Source organism: Haliotis asinina, chromosome 10 (assembly GCF_037392515.1).
Source record: "Haliotis asinina isolate JCU_RB_2024 chromosome 10, JCU_Hal_asi_v2, whole genome shotgun sequence".
Classification (NCBI taxonomy): Eukaryota; Metazoa; Mollusca; class Gastropoda; order Lepetellida; family Haliotidae; genus Haliotis; species Haliotis asinina.
Window position 1 is genome coordinate 48167278 of NC_090289.1, and position 19200 is coordinate 48186477.

The 19200-nt window shown below is 42.5% G+C and overlaps 1 protein-coding gene across 1 annotated transcript in view; it reads right to left on the minus strand.

Annotated features, from left to right (window-relative positions):
• Positions 1–369: 369 nt before the first annotated feature.
• LOC137298061 (contactin-like) overlaps positions 370–19200 on the minus strand; it is a 48578-nt gene continuing 29747 nt past the window's right edge. Inside the window, exons 12-28 of the mRNA XM_067830111.1 lie at positions 18197–18381; positions 17089–17219; positions 16103–16244; positions 15528–15818; positions 14621–14787; positions 12545–12671; positions 11666–11821; positions 10935–11078; positions 10396–10490; positions 8939–9028; positions 8299–8446; positions 5921–6042; positions 4907–5093; positions 3899–4014; positions 2383–2465; positions 1881–1975; positions 370–1553 (exon numbers count right to left, since the gene is read on the minus strand). Of these exons, the coding sequence (XP_067686212.1) occupies positions 1438–1553; positions 1881–1975; positions 2383–2465; positions 3899–4014; positions 4907–5093; positions 5921–6042; positions 8299–8446; positions 8939–9028; positions 10396–10490; positions 10935–11078; positions 11666–11821; positions 12545–12671; positions 14621–14787; positions 15528–15818; positions 16103–16244; positions 17089–17219; positions 18197–18381 (2395 nt within the window). The 3' untranslated portion in view covers positions 370–1437. The remainder of the gene's footprint in view (positions 1554–1880; positions 1976–2382; positions 2466–3898; positions 4015–4906; positions 5094–5920; positions 6043–8298; positions 8447–8938; positions 9029–10395; positions 10491–10934; positions 11079–11665; positions 11822–12544; positions 12672–14620; positions 14788–15527; positions 15819–16102; positions 16245–17088; positions 17220–18196; positions 18382–19200) is intronic.

Genomic DNA, 19200 nt, shown 5'->3' on the forward strand with positions numbered 1-19200 from the left:
GGTTTTGAAGATAATATACAATCATTCCATTTCATAGCCAATAAAATTGTTACTGATTATTGTCGTGTTTTTTGCTTTTGTTAAATTACGAACGCAGGATAACGATTTACATCAGTGAGGAAAGTGTTGAGTTTTACTTAACATCACAAAGTAGCTATACCGGCAATGCATTCATAATTACAACCGTATCATTCAACACCACCAAACCACCAAACAGGTCGATCGGAGCCTACACAATATTTAGGACGCAACGTAAGTTTGCGTAATTATTCAAATATATGGATGGATCCATGAATTATTTAACCTTTCCCCATAGAACGCTTTCTGATATACCACGTGTCTATCTACAGGGAAATGAGTGACAACTGCAATGATTCTCACTTGTTTTATTTATAAAAGACTTGACACCGCCCATCCGGAACAGCAGGATTCCTGAGGGATCCAATCAAGCAACTGCATCATACAGCATCCCTGGCTGATATTTACTACCCACATCACTTCTGTCCCACTGAAATACAGCAGTCCACAAGTCATTATCATTACACCCATGGGACTGTTTAGCAAAATATACACAAGGGCATTAACGATAAAAGTTGTTTGTAAGTAAAAGCAAAACTAAGCTATTACGTCAAAGGACTTGCTAACTTGCTATTAAAACAGCCATGGAAATTAGTATGACATTCACACAATCATACAGCTATGAAAATATACACTGTAAGAAAATATATTCCATCGCCTGAATACAAAATATATTGGTACCTCTGTAAGCTGAACCTTATGATGTTTTTATGTTGGTACAGCACGTTATTGCTGATGGTTAGTTGGGTAATGTTGCACATTGTCCGTTGGAACACGTGTAAATATTTGAAAGTGTGAGGATCATCTGTGTACAGCATTTGCTGAGGACCCTGCCTTTGACTAAAGATAAATATATCGGTCCTTAGAAAATGTTGAGTGATGATTTACAAAGAGGCGGGAGAGGCTGGAAGCGAAAACGCCAACGAACACATTAACCCTGTGCTGTTTATGCAGTCTAAAGGGTCACTGTCCGCTTTTCCCAGTTCACGGTTGACATCGTTGGTAGCACTGCTGAACTTCCTGCGCGGAGATGAACGCTGTACCATTGCTTGGTGGCGATAGGCATATTGTTAGACACTGTGTATTGTTCTAACATTATTCTTGTGGTGCCGCCATCCTTCATTGCAGCACAGACATGTCACCCACGCCTCATATGCATCCTTGTAAACATGCTAAATCTGGCACATTCTACTGACACGCACACACTTGTTGGTAGATGTCGTTCGTCCGTCGTTGTTTTCATCATTGGTCGGCTGACCGTGGTGTGGAAATTTCAACTGATGTAGGTGTCTATAGCCCACTGATGAAGGTGTCTCCAACCCACTGGTGAATGTGTCTACATCCCACAAATGAAGGTCTCTAATACAAGCTGATTAGGAACACAGCCGAGACCACAAGACATGCGACGGATGGTAACAAGCGACTGCCAGAGGCCATAATCACACTCGTTGTTGGGTCGTACCTCACCTGACCCTCTGAAAAAGAAAAATATCACACAATGTTGTTTTACTCGGTAATACACAGATATTTCTTTCAGTTGAAACTCGCGAGCCTGACCGATCCTGTTAGGAGAGCCTGTATTGACAACCATTGGCTACTGAAGACCAGTAGTAATTCGGGCCTTCACGGGTTAGCGGGGGCAAGAGAAAACATTGGTGGAACTGAAATGCTAATTGAAACTAAGAACACCGGTTGTTCATGAAAAAAGGCTACCTGTCCCACCTTACAGTACATATGTTACATGAGTTGCGATCAAGAGAATGTTGCGCAGTAGTAAGAATGAAATCATTTTAAGATCTTACCTAAAGTGAAGAAAACAGGGGGACTTTTCTTGCCGTCTCCTCCCCAGTTGTAAGCTAATACCCGCAGTCGGTAGATTATGCCCTTCTTGATACCCCTGTCAAAAAGGGAAGCATCATTACCAAAAAGACTGAAAGAAAGTGCATCTGTTTAACTATACAATCTCCAGAACAAAAGCTGATTTCGTAGGATAAGAACCCCTATAACTGTAATATTAAAATACGAGTGATTTTAGTGGGTGCTATATTTTGTATGTGAAATGCAAACGATGCAATGGTCTCTGCAGCAAATGCTAATCTGTTAAACCGATAGCCAAATAAATTCGTGAATACAATTTCAAATATTCACAGCGTCAGTGTTGTCGTTTGATTAAAGGAATGCCCACATTTAAAAATTGAAAAAGGGAATAAACATAGTTCTTTCTGTCGTGACCACGTTCAGTGAAACGAGCAACGTCTCAACATCACTCCCATTAGTTATCTCCCCTGGATGAGCGCCATATACCTAATGATACCGTGGGTCTCCTTTCCGAGCGTTGTCACGTCCTTGGCCGTAAGTATGTTCTCCGAAGACTCCCAATAACGCATCTGAGAACAGAAAACCGCCAATAATCCAGTCGTGTTTACAGCTTGTCATATACCGATATGCATCTGCAGAGTTAGGCAAGGCAATGTGCAATTATTGGAAAATTACAAATGTTTGATTGGAAGGCCTGCAACCGCGCCATTGATCTTTATGCTTGCAATAATAGCCTCTATCAGTCCTCGCCCGTAATTCTGAATGTCGTTTTTCCACAAGAAGCCACACAGGCAAGCGTTATGCGAGCCCTGTAATAGATATGATCACTGGCCAATCTCAGATGACCGCAGTTCATTTACGAAGCGTGGTCCAAACAAGCGTTGGCAACAGTAATTGCATTCAGCGTGCGCTGTTGACGTCACCGTCGCCAGTTTCGTTTTATTTTGACACATTAATTTACATGAACATAACTGCCGACTCATTCTTCCCTGCCATCTCGGCTGACCAACGACAGGAATTTGTATCTGTAGAGTTTGTGTCCCTCCGTGTGCAAGAAACCTGGGAATGTGGGTTGCAATACTGATTCAGTTTCATTACATCTCCACGGCCCAGTTCCTCAAAGCGTTCTTAGCACTAGAACATTTCCTCTACCTTAACATAGACAAAAGATTATCGTAACGCTATGTGGCCCGTGGCCAGTGCCCCGTGCCCCGTGCCCCCAAATGATCATAACCATAATACGATCGTAACTCCCATACTTTAATTTGGACTTACCAGGAACGTAGCTACCATGGTACGTCACGTCCGGGCCTACACATGTCTGTTGCTATAAAGATTGGACAAGTCCTCAGTACTCTCAATTATAAAACTTTGCAACCTGCCTTGCGGTAGTCAGAACGCTACGATTGCTTTGACTGAGGAGGCCTAGGTCGTCAGAAGTATACTTTTGCCACAGAAGTAGGTACGAATGTGAGATTCATATCGCGTCAGGCGTTCCTCACGCATCAAGCTGCCTCTATAACGGATTATACTCACTCAGTAATGGTGGCTGAGTGACCGTTGGGTTTTACGCTGATTTGCTATGGATTTTACTATGGAACAGTTAGGAGGTTGATGTCTCCCAGTTTGGATCATAAACTGAGACTGCGACGCTCGTTCCTGGCCGTTTTTGGCACCCTGATGGGACACATTTCTCAGCAATCACATGACAACTGCATGCCTCATAGTGTTGATCATGTGTGACAACGCTGGTAGATTGACCAGGGTAATATATCATCATCATCATCATCATCATCATCATCATCATCACCATCACCACCACCACCACCACCACCACCACCATCATCATCATCATCACCACTGATGCAAGTTATCGGATCCATTTCGGGTACTTTGGGTGCCTGAGACGTCAATCACTGCATGCCTGGTTTGCAAACCACCATCATAAAGTTGGAACATCATCACTATCATCATTATTATTATTTTCATCATATTTACTTACCTTATATCCCAGCAGCGTCTCCTCGGCGAGTCCTGTGCTGACCCCCTGCCAGGCGACGTACACGCTGTCGGAAGAGTGGGAGCGGATCTCCACAAATCTCGGATATAGAAACGGCGCTATACGAAAACAAGCATGACAAAGTGGAACATCTGGCAGACACGTTAGAAGACAAGGACCGTTACACCTGTCACCACAGGTATGAATGCACAAGAGTAACTCCTACCTTAAGAAAAGGACCTAATGAGTTACTTCTACCTAAAGTATAGATGCTAGTGAGTTACTCCTGCCTTAGGTAAAGATGGTAATGCGTTAGTCCTACCTTAAGTAAAGATGCTAATGAGCTACTCTTACCTTAAGTAAAGATGCTAATGAGTTACTCTTACCTTAAGTAAGGTGCTTATGAATTACTGTACACGTAGTTATTTCCGTGTGTGACTAATTTTCGAGCTTTCAGCGCAATACGATCGTGCTCCAATAGTCATGCCAAGCGAAAAATATCATGATCAAGTCATGACAAATTATAACAGTGTTAGTACTCTACATGAAGTGGAAATGCACCTACACCAAGTAAAATGCCAACGAGGTGCCCCTACCTGATGTGAAGGTACTAATGAGTTACTCCTACCTGAAGTAACGGTGCTAATGGGGTACTCCTACCTGAAGTGAAGGTATTGATGAGCTGCAGCTGACTGAAGTGAAGATGCTAATGAGATACTCCTACCTTAAGTGAAGGTACTAATGGGGTGCTCCTACCTAAAGTGAAGGTGACAATGAGATACTCCTACCTGAAGTGAAGGTACTAAGGAGGTACTCCTATCTGAGGTAAAGGTGACATTGAGGTACTCCTACCTGAAGTGAAGGTACTGATGAGCTGCACCTAGCTGATGTGAAGGTACTAACTGGTATTCCTACCTTAAGTGAAGATGCTAATGAGATACTCCTACCTGAAGTGAAGCTACTGATGAGCTGCACCTGACTGAAGTGAAGGTGCTAATGAGGTGCTCCTACCTGAAGTAAAGGTACTGATCCGGTACTCCTCTCCTCGAGGTCCAAGTCCAGCGGTATTGAATACCTGGACGTTGAACCAGTAGTCCCCATCAGGCTGTAGACCGATGACTAACCCTCCGTCTACCTGGCCGTAGTGGGAGATTGAGTTGAGAATTGGGTCCTCCTCGCCCTCTATGTAGTAGTTGATCTGTAGACGTAGATGTTTTCACTGACGTCAGTGACATCGCAGTTTCAGATACACAGGTTTCGTAACCGTCAATGCCTATGAGTCATTTGTGTGCATACGTTTAGGTAACTGAAATGCCCGAAGTGACGAACTGTATTAGTGGAAGTCGCCTTAATATTGATTTCCGTTGTCGAAGTACGTCGTTGATTTTTGTTGTTGTAATAACTGTCGTAGGAGCGAAGAAATTTGGATCAACTACGACTGGCACCATCTTTCAGTTATGGCATGTTAGCTGTTTATTAAGGAAGCACGAAATCACGACTATGATAACACATCTGGGATTCGAACCCGTGATCATGCGTTCCTGACAAGCGCAAGGGAAGCGCAACTCTACATAGCGAATCGCTTGGTCTTAGACTGGCCCACCTGTGTTCCATGACGGTGTATTAATTAGTAGTAATTCCGATTGTAGCTGCAGCAGTAGGGAGTGAGTAAGTATGTCGTCACTTTTACCAATGTTCCATCACTATCACCGCGGTGGACACCAGAAATAGGCTTTACATATTGTACCAATGGGAATCGAAACCGGGCCTTAGGCGTGACGAGCAAACGCTTACGCCACTAGGCTACCCCATCGCCCCAGCAGCATAAGTAGTCGTAGCAGTAGTATGGGGAGGAGAAGGAGCAATGGGGTGAGAGGACCACACGGATGAGTGGGTTTTACGAGTATTTACAGGATCTGACATTGGTAGCTGTTGAAATTCGATATGGCACATTCGTCGGAAGAGATGTATTCTTCCTCTTGAAAACTTTTCTAGAACGTTATACGACCTTCCCTTTGACAGTACCTGGTATCCCTGCACTCTTCCCTTCATGGCAAGCCGTGTATCGGGTACGGGGTCCCAAGTCACCATAATGGCCGTTCCGTTGTAGGAGTCGCCGTTCAGATTGGAAGGTGTCGCTGTGGGCACTGAAAAACGTTTATTATAAATGATGCTCAATTAGTGAGTGTGTTTCGTTTCACGGCTCTTTTGGCAATATTCCATCAATAGCAGGGCAAGGTTCAACTAAAATGGGCTCCCCATGTTGTACCCACGTGGGGACTCCAACCCGGGCCTTCGGCGTGATGAACGAACGCTTTAACCACTTGGTTACCCCACCGCCAGCCCAAATCAGAGAATTTTGAATCATGACGTTGCCTTAAACAGTGTTTCCTGCCGTTGAATGTCTTTTATTGACTGATACACGTCCGGGCTAAACAAAAATATCCAATTGTGTTTCGACCATAACGTTACAAACATTTTCAAAAGGTTACTTGAAATATAACCTATAGGTTTAAACCGAAGGCCCAAACAGAACTATCAACCATTGATTAATCATTGTTTGTACATGTAAATGTTTAAGCCATCACCCAATATTGGTGATTATTTTCTTTTGCTCGTCATCACACCTTCGCTACGTAAGGAAACAAGTCAAAATATTGATTAAACCACTGTCTCATTGCCTGTTTACTGGTTCCGTCAAACTGCTCAACTTAGTACAAAAGCCAGTCCAGAGCTTTGAGACCAACTCATTCAACTATTCGGAATATGAAGATATTAATCATTACTATTGGATACATCTAGTCACTTGTATAATGCGAAACTACGTTCCTTCAATTCTTGCAAACACGCCGAGCTGCGTGCTGTGTCGTACAGCTTGCTCTGACATCGATCTGAAATCGTGGAACTCTCAAAACGAGGCTCAGCCGTTATAAACATTTGGCGGTCTTTTACGACCTTGATATTATCAATCACATTGCAGGTTACAAAAATGCACTCAATAAACACATAACAGGCATAGCAAGAGAGAAATTGTTTGTGAATCATCGTACGACCTCCTCTAACAGGGGTAGTCTGTGACGTCTTAGTTAATGATATTCTGCCTAAATTTCAAGACCCCTGAAGGTGTGGGTTAGAACAGGCCTTCAGCAACCCATGCTTGCCATGAAAGGTAACTATGCTTGTCGGAAGAGCGACTAACGGGATCGGGTGGTCTCTTTCGCTGACTTGGTTGACACTTGCATCGGTTCCCAATTGCACAGATCGATGCTCATGCTGTTGATCACTGTATTGTCTGGTCCAGACTCGATTATTTACAGACCATATAGCTGGAATATTGCTAAGTGCGGCGTAAAACTAAACTAAACTCACTCAATCACTAAATCTCCAACATAAAATATAGAAATACGATTTTACTGAACTTTAAAACTACGATTAATTTGTAAATACCGTTTTCTTATGAACCAAAGAATTTGAATTAAGTGTAACCAAAGTTGTTTCTAGTGTCTCTTTTCACTTTCACACGAGAAAATTCGGATCGACTGAAAAGAAGCTCATTGTCGTCATTGGTTAATGAGGCTCATGTTATGGTTTAGGTACTTTTATGTAATACATATAATATAAAATACCATGTTTTTACTATTTTTACTAGTTGCGAAAAATTAAATCATTATCTTTCATAACATATGAATAATTAACTAGTTTATTACATATTAATTGGGAAGTAACCGTCTAACGAATCCTCAAATATACGTGATCAATAGTTTACCAATGTATCGAACACAGAATCACGCCATTTTATGATTAAAGTCACCTGATATCCTAAACTCTTATTGTGCCTCCATTTTGTTGTGATATATTCCCCGGATATAACTCTTATATAAGTAAATCAGTGAGGTTTGTTCATGTCAGGGACATATATATGACATGGTACCAAAGATCATCTTGAAGTCAACAGTCAGTCAAAGAGCCACCCCTAAACGCGCTCAGCATTCCGTACCACGCCCCAATTCTCCGGTTGGTTGGAATGTGTTTTACGAAACTTTTAGCAATATTCCAGGGATCTGTAAATAATCGAGCGGTCTGTAAATAACAGTCTGGACCAGACAATCCAGTTATCAACATTATGAACATCGATCTATGCATACGATGACATGTGTCAACCAAGTCAGCCAGTCTGACCATCCGATCCCGTTAGTCGCCTCTTGCCCCAAGCATGGGCTACTGAAGAACGGTTCTAACCCGAATCTTCTAGGGTGTCTTCTCCGGACAAACGCTGGTTGTAAAGCGCTAACCAACTGATACACAATACTGGTGTAATAGATGAATACACAAATTTTGAAACAGCATAGTGATGAGGATGCTAGCATTATGCTGGATATTCATGTGTACAGAAAGACACTTACTGTCCTCTGCCGACAAGACGATGCTGATGGTGGAGTTGGGGCCCTGCCCAAGACTGTTGAAGGCCGCCACCATAACCTCATACTCCAGGTAGTAGTTTTCTGAGCCGACTGTCGTCACCCACTCTCCCACCTGACCTTCTACCGTGCCCTGTAGCACACCCGTGCAGGAGATAACAAAAATATAGAATATGCAATGCAAGAACAGATGGGATGGGGAATATCGATCTGTTCTTTTATACCAATTATTAAAGACGGTTACTATTGGTGAAAAAAGAATCTTTCAGCTATGGAGTTAAATTTCCAATAGTGTTAATTACATTTCAGATAAGTTAAATATTAACATAAATGGCGATAATGAATATTATTTTAGGCATTTTAGATATTTCTAGTCGACAGAATATAAAAAATATACATTTGGTAAAACAAATGTTTTTTTTAAACTATCTTGCCTCGACATCACTGTTGATGAATAATGAAGAGATTGGGTAAATCTAGAAATGTCTTCATACGTGATAAAATACTACTAACGATTGTTTTGTCAATTCATTCATTTTCCTGCGTTTTCTTATTAGTATTTGTTTTGCTGGTACAACGTGTTCTCTCCTGTGCCAAATATCACCCGACTGAAATATATCAATACCTTCTGCCAAAGTCCGTCGGTGTTCGTCTGTTTCCGGTAGTAAATCCTGTAACCAAGGTTTTCGCCATTGTGATCTTCCGAATGCAGAGGCTGGGACGGAGATCAAAGGAGTAGAGTGAAGACAATATTCATTGAAATGAAAAAGGGATGATAATGGTCGAGTTGCCCTGGGAAGTGGTTCTCTGTGTCTTAGATAAATGAACCTAGAAACCAGATATGCTTCGAGGTACCATTGTATGAAACCCACGAGCTTGTGACACTGACAAACACACAAACATAATTGGTGAAAAAATATTTCGATTCCACCATAGTTGCATGCTGGTCTAAACAAGGGACGCAACTCTGCCCTTGATCATGCCTGATCCTTCTATGATAGGATACATAGAACAGTAGTTACATGAGAATTCGGTTGAAGAATTCAAGAATGTCTAGGCTACCATAACTTGTGAATATATTTTGGGTGGGTGGGATAAAATCTGAAGACTGCTAAACATCAACAACATGATTATTGTACAGAGCATAACTGTTGGCTGATGATGGTCGCTTCAGGGCAAACCTCTCCACAAACCACACACTTCTGACATAAATGACAATGTGCCAGGGTCCCAGTGCTCAAAAAGTCTTGCTGGGGCTGTAAAATGTCCGTAAAGCTCAATTTATGAGCGAGGTACATGCATGTGCAGTCAGCGTGCATATATCAGCATCGCTGTTTCTCCCTACAAACCGTCTAGTGACAAGTCAGAACAGCCCGTGGAAGACAGGGCCTGAAATACGCCCACAGCACGCACTGGCCGTAAAAAACAGATTAGTGTTTGGCTCAGTGACTCAGCTTATTGCATGGATCAGTTTGTCGACACCAAGTTGGCGGCTATTGACTTTATCGTTTAACAGTTACTGTGATAGGACCGTAGCATTGCTGCCTCGGCCGCCTCATATTGACAACTGATTTTTGTAGATACACGTACCGTTTCTACTTTCATGACAACTCGTAAAACCTGAGCATAATTGGTTGACTAACAGTCCCATAAGATTTGACCACTTTGACGACAAGTTGAGGAAGTAATACCCGTTTACACAAGATCGGTGTTAATGAAGACATATATCAAGGTTACAAAGTTATCTAAACAACAATGATTGGGACTTTAATGGTGTGTACAGGGTTCCAACATTAACATCAAGTATGATGTCTCTCCACTGTATTGTTTACGACCCCATCCTTGGTCGAGAACATTCTTAAAGTCTTGTCTCTGCACATGGCAACGTTCGCTGACAATTGTTAACAACTAGTTATATTGCGGTGCGCCAGCGATACGGCAAATGGGTGTCACCTTCCCTTCAATCTGCACGTGACAATGTACCACCGGCCATTCTCGAAGTAAGTGTATCTGGCACCGCATTCTCCAACAGTGTTACCTGTTGGATGAAAGTCCAGATTTCAGGACTCTCTTTAGACTCACCTCCCACGTGACCTTCAGTGCCCCTACCGTGCCTCCTCCACCCCCGACGTCTTTGGGGGCAATGATTGGAGCTGCGTTTGGGATCTTGTACGTCGCTGCATGGAACAAGTGCGGTAAGGAGTTTACTGATGGCCTAATCAATTTTTAAAGTGTACCTTGCCCTGTCTTAATTCTTTTTCTTGACGAACGATTTAATGGATCGAGACATCAAATTGACTTGGTATAATGCGCAGCATGGTTCTCCGGCATTGCTCACAGTATCAACCATTGTTTATTCGTAAATGGTTATTTACATGCAACGACAGATGGGAAGTTGAATAATATGCACACAAACACCATTATCGTGAGGTCATGGTTAAATAACATTGGTTTATCAAATTGTTTTCACATTGCTGGATTGTGTTCTATATACCTAATGGGCGCGTTTCGGTGTTCGTGCTATCAATCATTATTTGGGTATTATGGCGCCGTGATGGGGTAAAATATTGGTAACTGCGGCGTCAGTCTCACTCTTCTACTTCTCAATCCCTACGACTTACGTGAATGCACACTTGGAGTCCCACTTCCATAATAATTGCTGGCCACGACCCGGAAGTTGTATGACGACCCAGGACTGAGGTTTGATAATTGTGCATAGCGCCTGTCCGGAAATTTGGTGTCTATTACTTCTACGTTTGGAATACCTGAAACATAACATGAAATGAAGGTGAGTTGAAATGCATCAGAGCGGCGAGGAAGCAAGCACTCATACGCACGCGTGCGCTTGTTCTAGCCCTGCTTAGAGCCAATTTCCTAGTGCCAGCCTGTATAGATACCCTGCCGCAGTTTGTCGAGGGCACCTCTGTTGGGCATACTACGCTGACTGCAAGCATACCCGGTTTTTGCTCTTACTACCGGACCCGTGAAGACCCGGTTAGGATTGTTCTTCAGTAAACCATGCTTGTCGTAAGAGGCGATTAACGGGATCGGGTGGTCAGGTTCGCTCAACGCTTCCAATTTGCGTAGGTCGATGCCCGTGCGGTTGATCTGGTTGATCACATAGCTGGAATTCTGCGGATTGCGGCGTAAAACTTAACTGATTCACTTTTAATACCAAAGGAGGAGGGCAACAAGAAACACAGTAAATGATCACATTTTGGTGTGACGGGATGGGCGATCGTTCGATCGTTTTGGGCTGATAGGAGGTCTTTAATCAATGCATCGTCGCTTTGGATGGTTTTCACATAAACAAACATTTGACTTCCTTGGGTAGTATATTGTGTTCACTTACCATCTAGAATGACCCTCCATTCTGGCCGGTAATCTGTACGAAACTGGACAGCAAATGACGTCAAAGGCATTCCGTGGGTTGCACCGATCGTCCAGGTGAGCTTTGCCGACCTACCGGTGACATCTGCAAATACCCCCGCTGGTTCACCCGGCGGCCCTGAAGGATTGGCAGACGTAAAACATATAACAATTCATATTCCCTAAATGTCGATTTAGAGTGGCCAGTAAACTGTATGCTGAAATATAGAATCTCAGTGCAAATGAATAACCAGTCTCAACTATTCTCAGAAACAAGTCCGCTTGTTATGAGGGGAAAGATAACTGAACATGGATCCTTGAAAATAAGTGGTGACACCAGGTGTTCGCGAAAAGGATAAACACGTCATGCCTCCTTCACCAGGAAACCGTTACCATTCACAAAATGTGACTTAAAATGGTGCTGTACAAAGGTTCAAATGGTTAACTAGTTGTAACACGGATCCGCATTTACAAGCGAGATTGAGATTCAGTGCAGCTTGGAATGATAGTATGTATCAAGACGATTGCTTGACAAATGACATCACAGAAGGCCCATGATGCTGAGCCAGACAACTCGATAGATACGTGTTGCCTCCTACGAAAGGCAGTGGTTACAGAGGATAATATCTATCCAAGAATCCCCAAATAGCACCTTGACGGTGAAATCTATTGGAAAATGTCTTTCACACACACCAGAGATGATAATCGGAGCGAACGAGGGAAAAGCGGATCCCGGTAGCTAAGGGACACAACTCCTAACTGTCGCCTGTGCTGCTGAGATCATTGACCTACCCGTTTGTATCATTTTGCAAATAGAGAATATACTGGTAATGCTTGATGGCGTGATTCATGTTGTACTCACCTAGGACAGTGATGTCTGCTGACATAGCTGCCTTGTCCTGTACAGTTTGCGCTATGCACGTGTATTTCCCGGCATGTTTATACTCAGCGTTCTTGATGTATAGTCCAGGTACCATCTCCCGCATGCCCTGGTGAGTCAAATCAGAGTTTAAGCGATTTCAAAACCAAGCATCGAGAAAACCACAAGCATTTGATACACGATAGACTGCATTCGTAAATCAAGATAATGAAGATGATGCAGGATTCATGGTCTTAGTGCTAAGATGGTCTACTTAGTATTGCCTTAGCGCTAAGATCGCTTTGCACATGTGGGCACAGGTAACGTAACTTCACCGCTGGTAAAGGAATAGCTACTATTATGAGGGAACGATCGTGTGGCAGTCTTTGTATCGAGTGTATCAATATCTCTATTCTAACATGTAAAAACATTGATTAGAGAACAGTCTCGTTTCCTGTTTACTTGGTTCCCGTCCTATTGCGCATCTTAGAGCGATAACCAGTCCAGAATTTTTATACTATGTCAGTTAATTGAATGCATAAATATTAATCAGTGTGACTTGATAAGTCTATGCACTTGAATAATGCAACGCTAAGCTCCTTCTAATCCCAGCAAACACGTCGTACGGCGTGCTCTGTCGTAAAGCGAGCTCTGACAAACGGAAACCTGAAAATCGTGGAAATCTCAAAACGAGGCTCTGCCGCTAGGAAAATTTGGCGGTCTCTGACGGAACTGATATTACATCAACCTCATTGTGCGTTACAGAACTACCCTGAATAAGTGCAAAAAACACATAACAGGTTTAACCAGTGAGTTCGACCTTATCAAACAGGGGTAGTCTGCGATTCCATAGTGAAGGTATGCTTCCTCAACCTCGACATAAAGTGTAGAATGACGGTGTCATTAGAGTTTATAATTACAATTCATTTATAAATATCATTTTCTTATGAAACAAGGAATTGGAATTCAGTTTAACTAGAATTGTTTGAGGTGTCAATTTACACTTTCACACGAGAAAATTCGGATCGGCAGAAAAGTAGGTCTGTGTCTGAATAGGTTAATGAGACTTATGTTTCGGTATAGATAAATACGCCATAGCCTCGTCTGCTTCGCACAGAACGAAGAAATAATGGTCCAATCAAACTGCTTTCATGATATAGAGAAAGGGTGCTGTCAGTTCAGAGCCGCATCAGGCACATTCTCTTCCCACAGAGGTTATTCCTGTCATATCTTCATACGGAACCTAATACGGGCATATTTCACGGTCATCGAGAAATCCCGTTGCGGCAAAACATGGCAACAGGAATTATCTCCCTTGTTACTATCCAATCACAACACGTGTCAAATAGACATATCTCCAATATGGCGCCCCCCCATGGAGTTGGTTCATCAACATGCGAAGGAAAGATTCGATATTTCATGTTTAACTGAAAATCAGAAACTGGCAATAGACAGTGCAGGGATCAATCGCCAGGATGCGTTTGAAGAAACAAAAACTGGTAGTGGCAAATTTTCCCGATGCATTCGGAAATTACCGAGAAGTTGCGAATGATCACTCTTGAAACAACGTCGCTGATTGCACAACTAAATCTGAATACCTCCAATCACGAGTCTTGAACACTCGCACCATGAAAGGGCCGTATTAGAACAGAGGTTACGTAGGAAGATATGGCACGAGTAACCTCTGTGGGAAGAGAATGCATCAGGCATGACCGCTACCATACTCCCTAAATGCAGTGGAAATGTTTAGTGATGACACTGACAGACATTCGAGTTAATGGCTTCTCAATTGATTCATTTGGATTCATTTGGACTGACCAAAAAGACTTCTGTGATAAATTGTGTGCTGTTATATATTACTTATGTTCAGGTATTGAGAAATTTTGTACAGAGACATTTATTCAAGTAGTTAGCTGAAGGACAGGCTGATGATCATTAAATATATAACCTCCATACAAGAGAACTGTCAGTCTTAAGACAGATTCCCGCACGCTTTAACGGAAGTTGTGGACGTTCTACAAATACATACCACTTCCTCTCGAAAAGAAATAGAATTTTGCATTCAGTGAAAAACGATACCTTAGCAAAATGGGGATCGTTGTCGGTGTCGATCATGACATCGTTGAAGTACCAGATGTATACGAGGTCGTGTGAGCGACGGTCAAAGGACGCTTCACAGAAGAGAAAAGCGGTGTTGTTCTGGACGACCCGTGTGGCGGTTGGTTTTCTTGTCAAGGTCGTCCGGCCTGAAAAATGGTTGCCAAAGGAAGATTGTAGCATCTATGCTTGTAATAACGAACATAGGTCTACACTATATATATAACAGGTTTGCCAACTTCTACATGTCTTACCGTTGTGCGTTGTAGCGTTTTAGCGTCTTCCTTTATGTAAGTGTTTAAATTTATTTCACGGTATATAACCTAGAACTCTATAAACTGTATTTTACAATAACTTGCCATGAACATACATGAATATAATCTGAATAAGTGTTTTGTAACACCTCTCTACTGACCCTTGCCACTGATGTTTCGGGAAATATATTTAAATCTATCTGCCCCATTCATTCAAGTCTTAAGAGTGTGCTGAAGAGCCCGTAAGTAGGTCACTGCATTTGGCCACGAGACTTTACGTTGTTTTGTACTTCCCGCGTTTCATTTTTTTTTCGAAAGGTCGCATGGTTGCCAGGTGACATTATGGAACCGACAATCCTTGAAGGAATAGCAAATGCCCGATCTAGTCACCCCCTAATTAGTACAGTTACGTCCGGTCTAGTGATGTCATATCTGGCGGTCGCTCAGTGTGGGACCAGAATTGGTTCGTGAATATACCTTTGTCGCGGTACTTTGGTACCAGAAGAACGCGGAAGTGGGCCGCGAGTCGAATATAGCGCGGAAAGGGTGCCGGGATTCCGTTTAGTACCAGAAATAACGTCCGGCAGAGAGGCCCTTAAACGTGTGTCAATATTTAAACCCATCTAAACACACACCTACGACTTCCAGTTTGCCGCCACTAGAAGCACTTCCGGCGTCGTTGGTAGCTGTACATTCGTATCTGCCGGCATCCTGGTTTGTGACGTCATTAATCAACAAGTTACCATTGGCCAGCAACTGGAAATGCCCCCTCACTCCCATAGATAACCCTAAACTTCGGCCATCTTTCTTCCATGTTATTTCCGGCTTGGGTGCAGCTTCCGGTTGGCAGATGATCGTTGCATTTCCTCCGATAGTGGCGAGCTGGGATGGGTCGACAGGGCGCTTGATAAACGATGGCGCAAACTCTGAAATATCCAACATGTCTTTGTGTGTTTGCCTAGTAGCGTCAAATATGACAGTTGCTTGATCTCTACCACAACCATGTGTCATGAGATTTGTATTTCCAACAGTGATGTAATGCCTTTTTTCTACTGAAGGGAGGGAGAAGCTTCCGATATTTTCTTAAATGCTGTAAGAATAGCACGATCATCGAGATCTTGTAGAATTTGTACGTAATGACTGATCCGAGAAAGTTTCACATTACCATCAACACTGAAGGTGTTGTATGGTTCCCTTGAAATGGACCTACCCAGAACCCGCAGTTCAGCGCTACTGTATGTAGAGCCATGCAGGTTGTCCGCCGCACACTGGTACATTCCATTATGTCTGGAGGGGTGGGCAGACTTGATCACCAGCACGTTCTCAGTGACTTCCACGTCCCCTGGTACAGACTAAAGACAAAACGTCTCAGAATTTAAATATGAGAAAAGAAAGTGTAATGAAGTTTCAATCTCGGTTTCACAAAAGCTACAACACCGGGTGTCACCGAGGCATATGGTAAGGATGCTTTTACGACCATTTTAGTAATATTCCAGGTATATCAAGGCAGGGAACAGCAGAAATGGATTTCACACATGATGGGTATCGATCCCGGGCAGAGGCGTGACGTGCGAACGCTCTAACCACGAAGCTACCATACGGTCCCTCCCGATGTATGAAATAAGCAACAGCTGTGTGAGTGCAGCCTTACCGTAAATGTTGTGTTGAATTAACCATGACTCGGCAAAATATATTGAGGGTCACCATTACGCCATAAAAAAGAAAACAATCACATAAAAGCAGTACTAATGTTTATTACTTTACATTCAACAAGGCATAAGTTTTATCTTTTCTTCGTTGCGTTTGTTAAAGTAAACCTTTATGTCCTTAGACCAAATCATGAACAGATAGTAGTCCGAAAATATTGACCTATCAACAATTAGCTCAATCCTTACCGAAACGTTTTGTCGTGGGAAATATTGCTTGATCCTTTACAAGCTATATATCCTCTGGAAACCAATATGGGCATATAAACTGACGTACAGAGTGTTTTGATATGGTTTTCCAAAATGATAAATATTTTGAAAAGTCTCTTGCTAGCCATCTACAAGTCACAAAATCTGTCCCTTGACAGACATCGTAGTCAGTTAGGAAGTTGCCAAAAGGGCCTTCTGTCATCTAAGTTGTCCCAAGTTGAATCATCAAAATGTTATATTCCTGGAATGTTACACGAGTCGAGTGAAAGTAGTATCATACCTGTAGACGTTGGCCGTTCTTATACCACGAATACCGAGCACGAGGACGGCCTACCACCTCACACCTCCATGTCAGTTGACTTCCAATATCCACGTGTTGGTCTTTCAGTGGGAAGATGAAGTATGGCTTGGCTGTCAATAGATAATGTGAAAGTGTACATATAGTGCAACATTATCTTATTTTCATATATATCAGTGCATTTCCTAAAATGTTATTGTCTGCGGTTAGGTGCATGCCTAGAACCACTGCCGAAAACATAATCTGCCTCTTACACAATTTACACATACTTACTAGTATAGTCAGCTCTAAAACAATGTCTTATACACATTTCATACAGTACTGTTTTCGCCACAAGTATTGTATTCAGAGTACAACCTTTTAGACGTTGAAAAGAACCTAAAGTAGTTAAACCAAGTTAATATGCCATTCGCATTGTATAAATGCTTCTCTATAACAATAATCATCGCACACACACGCAGGCACGCAGGCACGCAGGCACGCAGGCACGCACGCACACACACACACACCTAGCAGTTTATGTAGAGACCCAAATGGAAGTTCGAAAGACCTTCTTATAACGTGCTAGGTACCTCCAATTTTAGCTTACCCAGCCCTGTAATTTTCCAGTAATTTGCAATTTAGGCTCGATGCCATGGCGAACTTACTTACTGTATCATACTGGGCCCTGTTTCACAAAACTCTCGTAAGTCTAAGATCTCGTAACTTTCCTCGTAGCACTTCCACCTCCTATGTTACAGTATAACAGGTGCAAGTGCTACGAGAAAAGTTACGAGATCTTAGACTTACGAGAATTTTGTGAAACGGGCCCCTGGTCTGTATCATACGCTATATACAGCTGAAAAGATTATTCCGAATTTGAATGATAAATCTGTATGAGTTCGTTTATGTTTTCAAAATGTAGATTCAGGCAAGTCGGAAGGAATAATAAGTCATTTATTGTATCAAGAGGAAGCTAAAGTGAGTGCATATGCGCCAATACATATTGTATTCCAAAATATTGTCGAAAATGTGTGACATTGTGCCTTTTTTTATTGCGCCCTCCCCTCCCATCACCAACTCGTGTATGTGTACAGTCCTTTTGACGTACCTTCTATGTTGACGTATAACGTCTTGGAATCGGAGGCAGAAGATCCCCTCTTTACGTGGCAGGTGTAGTTGCCGCTGTCCTCCACGGCAGCGTTAGGGATGACTATGACGCGGTTTAGGTCACTATACTGCACATTTCCTGCCATGGGAGCATCATCTCGAGTCCACGAGTAGTACAAGGGGAGGCTAGGTGGAAGCAAGGGTCAAGGTCATATTCTTGCGCATGTGCAATAGTAGTGACTGCGGATTTAAATGCCAAACCTATTCTACTCAGACGCTCGATGTTCATATCCTATCGTGTGTTATATGCTCTTCAAAGAAAGTAGGGGAACCTGAAGTTTCCATTTGGATAGGAAGTGTAAACGTTAACAAACGTTTGAAGGACAGATACCTATGAACGCACCACCTTTTCCTTCTATTATCACCCCTAAACACAGCGTATGATATGCACGTGCGCAACGCAGTAGCCCCATTCACGTGCATGGGGTTCCATTCTTGATTTTGACGTTTTTTTTCAAGAAGGTCGAGAAATCACTTAGAATATAAATTTTGATACTTATCTTGCATCACACAAGTGTTAGTGTTTGCTTCTAGTCGTTTGTTTTAAAATGAAAATCGTATACATGCAAATTACATGCCATACACCCATCATCAAAAGCAACTACATTCCAAATAACTATAGTTGTAACGAAGTGCAAATGGTGATGCACTCTCAAAACATTCAATAATATCATATCAACAATGATTGACTCCGACAAATCTCCTAAATATATTTAATGATAAATAAAAAAAAATGAAGATCCCCTACATTTTTTGAAGAGTATAGTTTGTTGTTTAACGCCACACCGAGTAACGTGCCAGGCATATAACGACTGGCTCTATATAATGGAGTCCGAAGCAGACAATCCAGGGATCAATTGGGATTGGGATATGATGGCGTAAGTCAATCAAGTCAACAAGCATGACATCCCAATCCCGTTAGACGCAGCATGGGTTGCCAAACAA